At 32.2% G+C, this 13,526-nt stretch overlaps 1 protein-coding gene across 4 annotated transcripts in view; it reads left to right on the top strand.

Annotated features, from left to right (window-relative positions):
- The window catches only part of LOC106665089 (graves disease carrier protein), a 59,516-nt gene that overhangs the window by 42,977 nt on the left and 3,013 nt on the right, over positions 1–13,526 (top strand). For 3 of the 4 annotated variants that reach the window (XM_014391288.2, XM_014391287.2, XM_014391286.2), the window contains exon 2: positions 10,615–10,707. In XM_014391288.2, coding sequence (XP_014246774.1) covers positions 10,615–10,707 — 93 coding nt within the window. Of the gene's footprint in view, positions 1–1,475; positions 1,541–10,614; positions 10,708–13,526 lie in introns of those variants that run through there. The other variant, XM_024228015.1, reaches the window with a different exon arrangement.

Genomic DNA, 13,526 nt, shown 5'->3' with positions numbered 1-13,526 from the left:
TTTTCAAACTTTTGTTACTCTTGATGAAAAATCATGTTCTCCACTGTAGATTTTCAATCATCATAGGTCATCACTACTAGCATTATATGTTTATCCACATTATATGTTTATCCAACAATATTGGATGAGAACAGTAGGTCAATTTTTTGTATCATATGTTTTTGAAACTAACACTTGAAAACAAAAAACAAAAAAAATAAAAAGTAAAAATGATAAACTTTGGTTTATAGTCTTTACGACGGTACAGATTAATTTGAGATAGTCAGATTTTAATGGGATAAACAAGCGGATCTTAGCGGACCAGAAGATAAACTTGTAAACCACCAATCATGCTAGTAATTACGTCAGAATTTTTATAGTGAACTATATATTACGTACGATACGAGACGGTGTGAAGACCATTTAACGATTGATCTAGATGATTATTAGAAGAGATTAGGTGACCCGAGGATATCAAATAACGCGTTATAATGTGCCAAGGCTTAATCGTAATGCAAAGAGCAGCGCCAGAATTTCAATAGTGCATAAAGGTCTTTGATATGCATATTAAAGAAAAGACCTTTACACATGATAGGGATTGTATAAAATATTATTTTAGGTTTATACTCTTCTGTACTTGAACTTTTCAAATAAGCATTTTCCACCGTAGATGTACTGTTCCAGTAAACAAACGTACCTTTATGTATGATATGTTTTGTTTAGAAAATTATTAGTGATTAAATTGACTTTCCAGGAGTTGGGAAGGGAGGACTCGAAGTACAAATTACAAATTAGTGTACTTATGATATTATGTTAATTACTGTTAGTGCCCCTTCGAGTGGTATTTAATCCTTTAAACAGTTTTATCTGTTATTGTTTTTTTATCGTAATGGTTGATGGGTTGAAATGAACAAAGGTTTAGGTCGGATTACTTAAAACAACATAGATCCATAAACAAGAAGGAATTTGTTTTCTCATTTTCCTTAATCATTACGAACTGTAGTTATTTTTTAAATTGGTGAAATTAATTAACCACTTATTCTTAGGATCGAGGAAAATGTTTTATAATATTTTTAAAAGTTTCACACCCTCGATTTTTAAGAAGAGGAAGAAGGATATTACTTCTTAAGAGCAAGGGAAAAAGAGCTGATGCTTTATTGACGGTAGTTAAAGGAAATTTAATCATCACTGGTCGGCTTAGGCTGCTGCGTATTAATACCCTCTTGGGTAAAATTAAATCGCCAAGCGAGACATAACGGACCTGTCTATCAGCTTTCAACGGCGAGGGTTCGTCGACCTTCGATTCAAATTTCACACTTTGTACATTGTCTTCCCATTTTTGGCAACGGTCCCAGGTATGAATATTTATCGTGATGAATTCCACTCGTCTTCATAGTCGATCGTAACTGATTTTGGTTTTTGAACTGAGAAAGTTTTCCCAATTCGAGGTGGCCGTTTAAAATCGATGTTACCACCTGGGATGGACGGTCAACGTGGTGAACATTGTGCATTTGTGAAAAGAGGTCGCCACACATGACTGGAGGGCCGGGAGCCATACAAGGTAGTCTTCACGTAAAGGCTTTTATAAGTCGATCTCTTTAATTTAAAAGTCAAATTGAGAATCCTATGATTAAAATCTAGCGTTTATGGTATTGCATTCTAAAGTATTGCTTTCTTTATTGGTAGTTATGCGCTTCGAAAACATAATACCAATTTTATAACATAATAAACGGTAATATTTACATAAATTCAGAACGTCTTGTTAACTATGTTCATATGACCGATTATGATTTTACTGCTCCCGGTACACTTTGAAGCTTCGTTTGGAATTGAAGAAATTTTCTTTTAATATACTCTTGTATTGTAGGCATGATAGTGTCTGTACAGTTGACGAATCTCTACTGAACTATGGGTCATTGTGGTCTTAAAATTGTATTTTGGAAAACTTGTAGTCTTTTATTTTTTTTTTATTTATTATTTATTTTTATTTGATGCTGCTCACCATACTTCAGATGAAGCTAGGCTCTTAATAACGACGTAAAAATTAAAAGTTAACATTGTTTTTAATTTAGATCACAAATACTCTGGATCAAGGTATGGTCTTCAAATAAGCAAATTCAGTTGTTACTACCAAGCTTTCGATCTGTTTTAAGTTGTTGTTTTGTTTTTTAATTTTTATTTATTTATTTTTTAAATTTATTTGATGCTGCTCATCGCACTTCGGATTAAGCTAGGTTCTTAATAAAAATTAAAAGTTAACGTTGTTTTTAATTTAGATCACAAATAGTCTGGATCAAGGTATGGTCTTCAAGAAAAAAGCAAATTCAGTTGTTACTGCCAAGCTTTCGATCTTTTTTTTTCTTCTTTTTTGTCAATTTTTCTTTATTTATTCCTTTTAATTTCTTTGATGCTGCTCACCATACTTCAGATTAAGCTAGGCTCTTAATATCGAAGTAAAAATTAAAAGTTAACATTGTTTTTAATTTAGATCACAAATACTCTGGATCGATTTTTTTGACACGATTTTTGACACAGCGATTTAAAATTTCTTTGAAGACCGTTTCAGTCATTGCCACGGTCTGTAACAGTGTCAGTCATTCAAACTTGTCTAACAATGAAAATTTTTCCCCTTTACCTTTATTTATCTCTGCGTTACATTTTTAAGTTGTGGCCTTTTAAAAAAAAAGTTATGTTTTGTATTATTTGTGTATTTGTGCCATAAGATACTTCTATGTTCCTTTTGTTTTTATGTTCAACAAAACTAAGACGTGCTTTTAAAACTTATTTAACTTCATTTGCAACAGTCAATGGCCCGAGTTTTTCCAAGTAAATTGGCAATTGCGTCATTCCATTTACCCTTTACAGAGGTTTATCTGTACTGTTTATCTGAAACAGCAATTACACATTGCTATCACTCTGGGCTCTCGACAGTCGACTCATCCTTTTGTTTTTGTTTGTGATTTATTTGTACTTAGTTGTTGTCGTTGTTATTATTGGCAAAGTAGAAAGCAAAGTAAGAAATATCGTTTCATCAAATTACCATATGCAGTTTTACTACTGTCATGGTCAGGATGATTAGGGGCAATCAAACGGCGTGCCAATGTCAACGGACAACACAACATATGGATAAAACCGGACGAATACATACATAAAGCAGGCACACATGAGGGTCGGGTTAACGAGGCCTTGGGGTGTCTTTGGAACGATTGAGGAAAATTCCTCTCTCTTATGACGCAGCAATTTCCAGGAAAATAGTGAAATGTGTGAAAGCAAGTTTTTTTAATGCCCAGTTTTATCGCACATTTTATATGACAGCAAGTTTCATAAGGTTTTACGAACACTCTGGATGAAAGTATGGTCTTGAAGAAGAAACCAAATTTAATTGCTACTGCCAAGCTTTCGACCTGTTTTAAGGTCATCATAACATCAGGGCCTATATTAATTTCACATTATGAAAAACATATTTTTACAATTGATTTAACAATCAGTATAACTATATAGAACTCGAAAACAGCCTTAAATTGTTTGTTTTGTAAGTTCTGTATAGTTGTATTGATTCTATTTAGTTAAATCAGTTGTACAAAAATGTTTCTCATGATGTGAAATTAATTTAGGCCCTGATGATGACCTTAAAATAGGTCGAAAGCTTGAAAGTAGCAGCTAAATTTGCTTTCTTCTTCAAGGTCATACTTGATCCAGTGTTTGTGAGTGAAAAAGTGGTCGATACTTCTAATACTGAAAATAAGGTTTTTGATCTTCTATAACAGTTGTTAGATCAAATGCAAATTTTGACAAGCTTTCGACCTGTTTTAAGGTCATCATCAAGGCCTATATTAATTGCACATTATGAAAAACATATTTGTACAATTGATTTAACAATCAATATAACTATATAGAACTCGAAAACAGCCTTAAATTGTTTGTTTTGTAAGTTCTGTATAGTTATATCGATTCTAAATAGTTAAATCAATTGTACAAAAATGTTTTTCTTGATGTGAAATTAACTTAGGCCCTGATGATGACCTTAAAATAGGTCGAAAGCTTGGAAGTAGAAGCTAAATTTGCTTTCTTCTTCAAGGTCATACTTGATCCAGTGTTCGTGAGTGAAAAAGTGGTCGATACTTCTAATACTGAAAACAAGGTTTTTGACATTCTATGACAGTTGTTAGATCAAGTTCAAATTTTGAATTATTTAAAACATTTGTCACTTTTTGTTAAGAAACATTCAATTGTTGTTATGTTGGATGGGCGTTATTGTAGCTATAAGCGGATATAGGATGATAAGATGATGAAATTTCTGTGAAACTTGTGTACAACTAGCTCAATGCTGTGCTTTAGGAAAATTCTTGCTCCTTCTGAATTTTATATCTCTAAATTATATATTCCTTCAGCATTTTGATCCCTCTTCAGCAGATCATGGTGTCAGAATCAAGACGCAATTACGACAAAACTATTTTAAAACTTTCTACTATATTCTATATTTAAAAAAAATTACATAACGCCTGTAAGAAATTAAATTATGTATCTTTTCTCCAGGAGGTGCCGAAGCGTGTAGGACGGAGTGAGAATATTGACACCAGTAATATTTAAACCGATCATTCAATTTATTCCCGAGTCAATTCGAATCTCAGAAAAGACAAATTAATTATTAATATATTATAAACAGAAAGTACAAACAATTCATATTGAGAAAAAAAAACCTCTAACCATGATGATTTACAATACTCCTAAAATAATGTTACTGTAAAACTAAATTTAATCTTAACAGCACGAAAGAAACTAGGCTTACTTTCTCCGGATCGTAAACAAGTAAATAGCAACCTTTGTGGCTTTGTTGCCCAAAAGCGTGATTGCAGAATTTCATAGGGGGAGAAAACCGCTTTCCCCGGATTAACTGTCATATTTTAAAAGTATACCGAAATATACAAGATACCGAGGTATCTTCACCTGTGAACGGAAGTCGGAATATTTTTCCTTTCGAGCCTGCCAAGTTCTCTGACCTTCCGAATCAGGAGGATATGTGCAATATAGTTTTTAGTTCGGGCAAATGGCCAAGTCCTCTATATTTAGTATTTTTCGGACAGTTTCACAACTTGTACGAAGATTCGTGCACTGGAACGAACTGGTCGAATTTTCATTTTTCTTTGTTCATTTTTCATTCTCGGTCCGAAGAGTAGACACCTAACATACCGCTTGTAATGAAACAGTTTAACTTTTTTTTTTTGTATAGAGTTTGTAACAAAACAACCCGGTGAAAGTCGTTAATTCGGGCTTGAAGATTAAAAAGGAAAGAAAGAAAAAACAAAATCACTTCCACTTTCAAACCAAGAATGCCAACATCTTCACTTTCACCCGTTTCGAAACCTTATCTGAGGTTTGTCGTTTTGTAATGTATGATGAACATTTCAAGGATTCTATTATTATGTATTACAAACGAAGGAATATAATAACTTTATCGCCGCGGGCCTTGTCTATTGTTGAAAAAGTAAATACAACAATACACTTGCGCACACATACACGTCATTTCGTAAATCAAAATACACCTTGGGGGTCGTTTTTCGTAAAATAACCATCTAAAAAAATAAGCAATTATCTCAAAACGTAACATCCTCTCCAGAGTGCTTGATCTGAATTCAATAGAATATTTTTATTGTTCTAGTCTATACCATATACCATTTAAAAATTATACACGATGAAGTTGTGCTGTCAATATGTTTTACTATCTATAATAGTATCTAGTATTTATAGAATAAAACGATCATAGATACGACATAGATTTGATTTTCGCATATAAATTAGAATTGGAAGTATAAAATAAAAAAAATGTTGATTTCATTTTTTTTCTCACTTTTAATGACACATATATATAAACTTGTTTACATTGGCTGAAAAAGGACAAATTAAGCTTTCTAACGGTTGTAATAATGTTGAGTTTAGACCTAACCTAGATATCTTCTAGATGCCCAGAAAGTGCATCTTTTAAAAATTGAACTGTCCCTCATTTAAACTGCCGAGCCATTGAACCACTACGTTAATTACGACATAATATAACCAAAACATAATAAGGACACATGCATTTAAGCTACCATCTTGCTAAACCTTGGCCATTTTCTTAACGAGACATCAGGCTTAACCTTGGCCATTTTCTTTATGACCTTTCTAGCGAATGCAGGGCCGCTGGGATTCGAACACGGGACCTTTACCTTACAGATGAGCACCGTGTCAACGCCTAAACCGTTGCGGCCACCGACCCCCCCCCCACATTTTCTTTAGGAACATTCTAGCAAAGCGTGGACATTTTCTTTACGAATCATCGAACTGAACATTGGACATTTTCTTTAAGAACATTCTAGGTAAAACTTGGTCATTTTCTTTAGAAACATTCTAGCTAAAGCTCAGACATTTTCTTTCGAAACTATCGAGCTAAACGTTAGGCTTTTTTTTAGGAACTTTGTAGCTAAAACTTGGATATATTCTTTAAGAACCATCGAGCTTAACCTAGGTCATTTTGTTTAGGAACCATTGAGCTAAATATTGGTTATTTTCTTTAGGGACATTCTAGCTAAAGCGTGGACATTTTCTTTACGAATCATCGAACTGAACCTTGGACATTTTCTTTTCGAACATTCTAGCTAAACCTTGATCATTTTCTTTAGGAACATTCTAGGTAAAGCTCGGACATTTTCTTTCAAAACTATCGAGCTAAACATTAGGGATTTTCTTTAGGAACGTTCTAGCTAAAAATTTGATATATTCTTTAAGAACCATCGAGCTTAACCTTGATCATTTTGTTTAGGAACCATTGAGCTAAATATTGTTAATTTCTTTAGGAACTTTCTAGCTAAAGCATGGACATTTTCTTTACGAATCATCGAACCTAACTTTGGACATTTTTTTCGAACTTTCTAGCTAAAACTTGGACATTTTCTTTACGAACATTTTTGCTAAAACTTGGACATTTTTTTTCGAACATTCTAGCTAAAACTTGGACATTTTCTTTACGAACATTTTTCTAGCTAAAACTTGGACATTTTCTTTACGAACATTTTTGCTAAAACTTGGACATTTTCTTTACGAACCATCCTAGAACTAAACGTCAACTAGATTTAAGAAAAAAGAGAAATATGGGCTTTTCGCCAAGTAATTCTTGTTTGAGACTCTTTAACGTTACTCAATGATTAAATTCCGACCATTAAAATGCCTGGTACATCATCCTTTCCTAATCAAAAAATAAAAATACACTTTCCCTCTAGCATTAAAAACAGTAAAGACTCGCCAAATCCGTGTTTCGTTGCGTTAAAAAGATACGGGTTTAACTCGCTATTATAAAAACAACCAAATTTTTAAATTGCCTTGTCAAAAGCGACGACCTTTGTGTCCGTGTTATCTCGTTCATTTTCCAAAGTGAAACTGTTTGTCATAAAAATTCATCTGGTGGCAACGAATTGGGCATGTCTCCAGAGATTTAAAGTGTCGATTTTTCTTTTTTCACTTGCTTTCTTTGTTGTCGTTTAAACAATTCTGCATTTCATATATGGATTTTTTTTAATATGGAATTTTCTGTTCTTTACATGTCACACTCTACTGTACTCATGACCACGATAACTAACAATATCGCGCTATATAAATTCACGAATCAAACTCGTGGTTTCAGTAATTAAATACAATACTATCTATTACGATAATATCTCGGAAATGTCCAGAAATGAATGTTTCCATATTGGAATTTTGTCAGAAACATATAGCTTTACAAGCTAAAACCTTTTTGCATATCAAACTTTTCAGCAGATAGTACACAAAGCTAATTTTAATTTATTCCACCTTAAGAGTAGATATTATATACACAACAATTATATTTATCATAAATTATACATTATTGTCTTAAAAGAATGGTCTCGAATTTTGTTATCAAACCCGTTGAGATATTTACTGAGATGATACTGACTAATGACGGACTGTCATAAAAACAATATTAAGGTGGCAAAAAAATATAAGTATAAATTAATAACTTTATATTGTTTTTAACTTTAATTAGATGAAAACCTCTTATAAGTCTTTAAAGCAGTTTAAACAAGATTTTTGTTTGATTTTAAATTGTTCTCTTTTGAGATAAACAAGTAAACCAACAAAAAAATCCTTTACAATCAAATATTCCGCTTTGAACATTCAAGAATTTTACTGGTAAAAGGTTTGATATTTTCATTCATTTTCCATTGTTGTTTGTATCAAACCCCTTGAGGAATCAGCCTAAAAGAGCATTTTATGCCAGTATGGGACAACAGCGACGATGGGCGGATCAGAGGTGACAATTTCACTCACTACAACGTAACATGTAACAAGAACATAACTCAACTATAAAGATAAATATCAAAGATAAATAACATAACTAGAGAATAGTTTACGCGTGGAATTATATCAGATGTAGTGTATATTTAAATCTGGCCTGTCCATCTCTACCAGCAGGGCCAATATTTACTGCCAAGGTTGAACAAACGGAAAAATGTCTGGAATGTTTGTTCTTACCTCAGTTTCATTTGTGGCTTTTCATACCTTGTTTGACTTTTTACAGCCCCGTATCAAATAATAACGGATTTTATTCTAATCATGCGTTTTTAATCAGTAAACATTATGATTGTCGTAACTTATAAGTTATGTTTACGAGTAAGATGTACTGCAGTGTTTGCCAGTTTACATTTGTTAAGTATCACTAAAATGTACCTGGAAGCCAACCAATTGGAAATTTGGATACATTTATATGCTCATTAGAGACCTTGGCCTACATAAATATGTATTTAGATGGGAAGAAAGGCTGGAAATATCTCACAATTAAATTTCTACTTGACCTCCGCAAATTCTCGGTCTCTTAAGTAATTTTTTTTTTAAATTAATTTATTAACAATGCACGAGATAGAAAACAAAGAAATTACATGATTGCAGAAGAAAATTGCACAAGATCCGAGGGAAAATGTCTTCTGTCTTAATGCAAGGAAATAATTCTCAAATAGGCTTGCATAAAGAAAGAGCGTGTGATAGATTGACAAGGAGAATAAAAGTGTTTAAATTTGAATATAGCAAATCTATTCATAATTTTTTAAAGCAAATTAATGATTAACTGAGGACAAATCTTGCGACAAATTTTTCTATAATAATAATATAATGCTTAATTTATTATTTCAACAGTTTACAATATTTTAAAGTAAGTAAAGATTTTTATTAGCATGCTATAATAGCATGGAAAAGATCATCTGCAAATAAATACTAAATCAATATCGTCAAAAAAATTGTAATATATAAAAAACAAAAAACAAGCAATGACGATTAAAAAGAAAAAATCGGGGCATGTTGAAATAATTGGAGGAAAACAATGAAAATACCATATATATATACAATTATGAACTAAGATATTATTTATTTATTTAATTAAAAAAGTATAAAAAAAATAAACTTATATATCTCTTCCTTCTGAGCAAGAGAGAGGCACGATTTTAAAAGTTGAAATACTGTACTAGTACATTCCTATAAAACCATGCTTCACGAGCCTATTGAGCAAGTACCTGCCTTCTATCATTAGTCGAGTACCGCAGGCTACCATCCCCAAAATTTTCTATTAGGAGTTGCAAGAAACTAGATAATTGAAGCAAACAATCAATTTTATCCAATTTCAGCCAAATATAGCCAAAATTTTGGGGAAAGACATCTCTCTTGACTCGCTCTCATCCTGTTTTTTAGCTTTAAAAATCCTTCCAGGCTGGGCCTTTTTATTTCTACGTCTCTCTCTCTCTCTCTCTCTCTCTCTCTCTCTCTCTCTCTCTCTCTCTCTCTCTCTCTCTCTCTCTCTCTCTCTCTCTCTTCTCTCTCTCTCTCTTCTCTCTCACTCACACACACAAAGTAAAATGAACAAAAATGACCTACTAAAACAAACATGTTTAGCCTGATGGAATCCTAGCAGCGATAATCATTTTCGTCGCGTCATTGACCGGGTGACCCAATGAGATTTGGTATATTAATTCGTGTTAAATTACCACTTGAATGAACTATTTCTGTAAATTTTACATAGCAAAAATTAGTCTTCTGTTCAAGATTACGACCCTTAGTGGTTGTTTGCCTTTATTAATAATAGTGATAAAATAAATAATTGATCAGCAATATTTCGCTTTGGTACCCTGCGGTGTTGGAAAGAATTAGAAAAAAAAAGTTTACTCCTGTCCTGCTGACACGAAAAACTTTTTAATATTTGTCTAATTACGGTTTGATATTGTTAAATTGATTCCTGTTTACTTAGAATTCACATGAGGTCAAGCACATAAAAAAGTAGATAAAAAAACATACAGTTCAAAATGCGTGTGTGTGGCGTGCTCGCTTCTTAAAAAGTAATATTTTTCCATCGTGTTTAGAATAACTTTCTAGCAAGTTTACTTCGTGTAAAAAAACTAATTTTGATCTTTATTTTTCTGGACATGGCGGCTATTATTTAAGTTATTTATAGTATACCTTTGTTAGCCGGACTTCGTAAACTAGTGTAATTTTAATTTGTCAGTTTGAAATTTTTTTTTATGACAGATAATGGTTGATTTATTATCAATAGTTACTACTATCAATGTTGGCGGTTTAATTAAATTTTGTCATTTTTTTCAGGGGTGGCTGGCATGTGTTCGAAATCTGCTGTGGCACCGCTCGACAGGATAAAAATTCTTTTCCAGGCCCATAACAGTCATTACAGTCATTTAGGTAAGTACCAGTAGCTTTTAACGAAAGACCTTGGCATCAAAATCCATTTATTGAATTGCACTTAGCAATTGGCATATCAGTTAGATATCGAGTCTGTTTATTGGCTGAATTTTGTTGAATTACTATTTATATCTGTGATCATGAACTACCATGACAGTTATTCATATGGTCCGCTGGATCTCGATGGCTCTGAGGTCATACATTCTCCATCCGTTAAAAATTACCAATGCGATACAACACTGTGTTACCTTCGTAAATGTTCCTAAATTACTTGATAAATTAACATATTAGGCAAATGAATAAACGTATATAGCCAGAAGAAGCTGATCAAGCAGTAAAAAACGTCAAATTACAGATTCTCTTAGAAAAATGAAATAATTAATCTTTAAAAATTATGCCGAAATATGCAAAACAATTGTTTTAAAATGCTAATTAAGGGCGATAATAAATGTATCGTCATCTTCCCCCCTAAAAGTATACAAATAATTTGAACGCTACCCCAACAAAATGACGTAAATATCGAACACTGACAAAATCAATTATGCAAATACAACAAACGAGAAATTACTGACAATTTTTTCATTCCTTAAAAGAGTTGGACTGCGTATCGACAAATAAAATTCCCCGGCCCTTTGGCGACGATTTTTTCTATTTTTCCAACGGTTTGATCGAAATCTTAATAAAATCTTAAAACTTCACTTGAAAAACATGGTTTAAATATTGACAAAAGTCAGAAGCCAATAGTCCTTTCTAGATCTTGCTAAAATTAGTTGATGATGATGAAACTAGGAAGCGGGGTTTGTGCTCCCCAGGCACTTACTAAAATTAGACTTTATTGTTTATTTTCCGTCAGTAATCGTTTACTCGCTTCTAAAAATCAGTTTTTGTTTCTAAAACTGAACATAGAAATAATCGATTTTTTAACATTTTATTGATTCTAAGTCTATCAGAACCAAAATGTCTCAAATGAGGTCTTGGAATATTTCTAAATTGTTTCCCACTTCACTAACATTTTGAAAAACAAAAGCTTAAGAATACGTTTTTTGTTTTTAAAATCTTGAAAAGGTTTCAAAATGGGTTCATTTTTTTAAGTCCTTATTTGGATATTGATTTATACATGTCATTTATCAGAGACAAAGAAACTGGGAAAAATATTAAAGGTGTTGTTTAGCCCAACAGTAATCGTCATACCCTTTCCAAAACAAAAGCGTGGACGATTATTTTTACCAAGATTATTGTCTACATACTCTATGTAAAAAATTCAGAAAAAAAATATTTTTGGATTTTTCTCTCTATAGTGATAATCATTTTCTTCAAAAAGCAAAAGCTTCAGAAAATATATATGTAATTGATTGTATAAAACAAAAGCTTCAAAAACTATTTTTTTCTAACAAAAGTTTTAGTTATTTTCATGAATGTTTCATTATTATACAATAAATAAAAGAGTAGTCATTTACATTTACTTCCAAAAAACAAAACATGGAACTTGATTTTTTTTTTAACGAGGGTTTCAACAGCAGAGGTCATATAAACCCTCAGGGTGGTGGTGTTTTTGAAAGAAAGCCCATTTGTAAGTATGTCGGGTACGAATGCAGGGCCACTGGATTTGAACCTGAGACCTTTACCTTACAGTGACGAGCACCTTGTCAACGCCTAAACCGTTGCGGCCACCGGCACCCCCTTTTTGTATATATGAGTTATTTTCTTCAGAAAGCAAAAGCTTTGAAAATATGTTAAGTAATTCAAAACAAAAGCTCGAAATTTATGTGTTTAATATTTTTCTTTTCCTTTTTTTTAATCTGCCAGTTGTTGCACCTACTCTTTGTTTTAAATAAATTTCTATCAAAAATTGCAACCATTTTGTTTTTAAATTTGTCTCCCAAATTTTACAGTCATTTTCTTTCCATTTATTTAGTTTTATTTCTTATTTTTTTAATAGTTATTTTAAGAGAGGCTGGCAATAGAATAAGGAAATAAGGTCACGTTAACTTGCAAAATTTAATAGATGTGAATAATAATTTGGCTGCAGCGTCAAGAAATGAATAAGTAGGAATAAAATAATGAAGAAAAGGAGAACAGCAATGTATGAGAGGGCAGGTGAAGACCAATGTCATTTGCTGGCCCTAAAACTATCCACAACATATCAGTTACATCCATTTGTTAACAACAACAAAAATAGTTGTCGAATTTGCCATGCCAGCAGTTTGGGGGGGGGTCAAATTTTGGTATATTCCATAGAATTTTAAATAAGAATGATATGAAAAAGGGTTTGTGAAGTGGTTTGATCCTCATCCGCGACACCCAGTGGGTAGTTAGTTGTTAATCCCTCCTGTGTTACAAAAATTTCTTTACTTTAAGATTACTTTTAATAGTAGCCCTGTGAAAAGTGTGAAAAATACTTTTTTTTAATTCTTAAATTCATTCACTAGCTTTTTATTGTGTGAATTAATGTTAATACACTGAATTGTGATGCCGTTTCACACACAATGGTCAAATTTTTCAAAGGTCACTGAATAAAATTACAATCCTTTATGGAACCTATTTATAACAGTTCAATACATTCCTGAGTCATTTTTGTCATCACAGAAAAAAAAAAACAATCAGATTAGATAAAACTGTTTCGTCTAACCAGCCAAGGTTCAGGATTTACAATGAAAATTTATGCTAATTTTCCAACCATAACAGTCAGTTTTATTCTGAGGAAAAACCATTGTGGACATATTTTTTACGCTTCTCTAAAAATGTTTTCTAAGTTATGTGCAGTGCTTTAACAAATAGAAATCTTGACTTTTAAATTAAAAATTCGGCATTGTTAGAAA

The sequence above is a fragment of the Cimex lectularius genome, unplaced genomic scaffold, assembly GCF_000648675.2.
Source record: "Cimex lectularius strain Harlan isolate CLEC.00 unplaced genomic scaffold, Clec_2.1 scaffold172, whole genome shotgun sequence".
NCBI classification, from domain to species: Eukaryota; Metazoa; Arthropoda; class Insecta; order Hemiptera; family Cimicidae; genus Cimex; species Cimex lectularius.
Note: the sequence above shows the minus strand (reverse complement) of the source record. Positions and strands in the feature narration are given on the sequence as shown.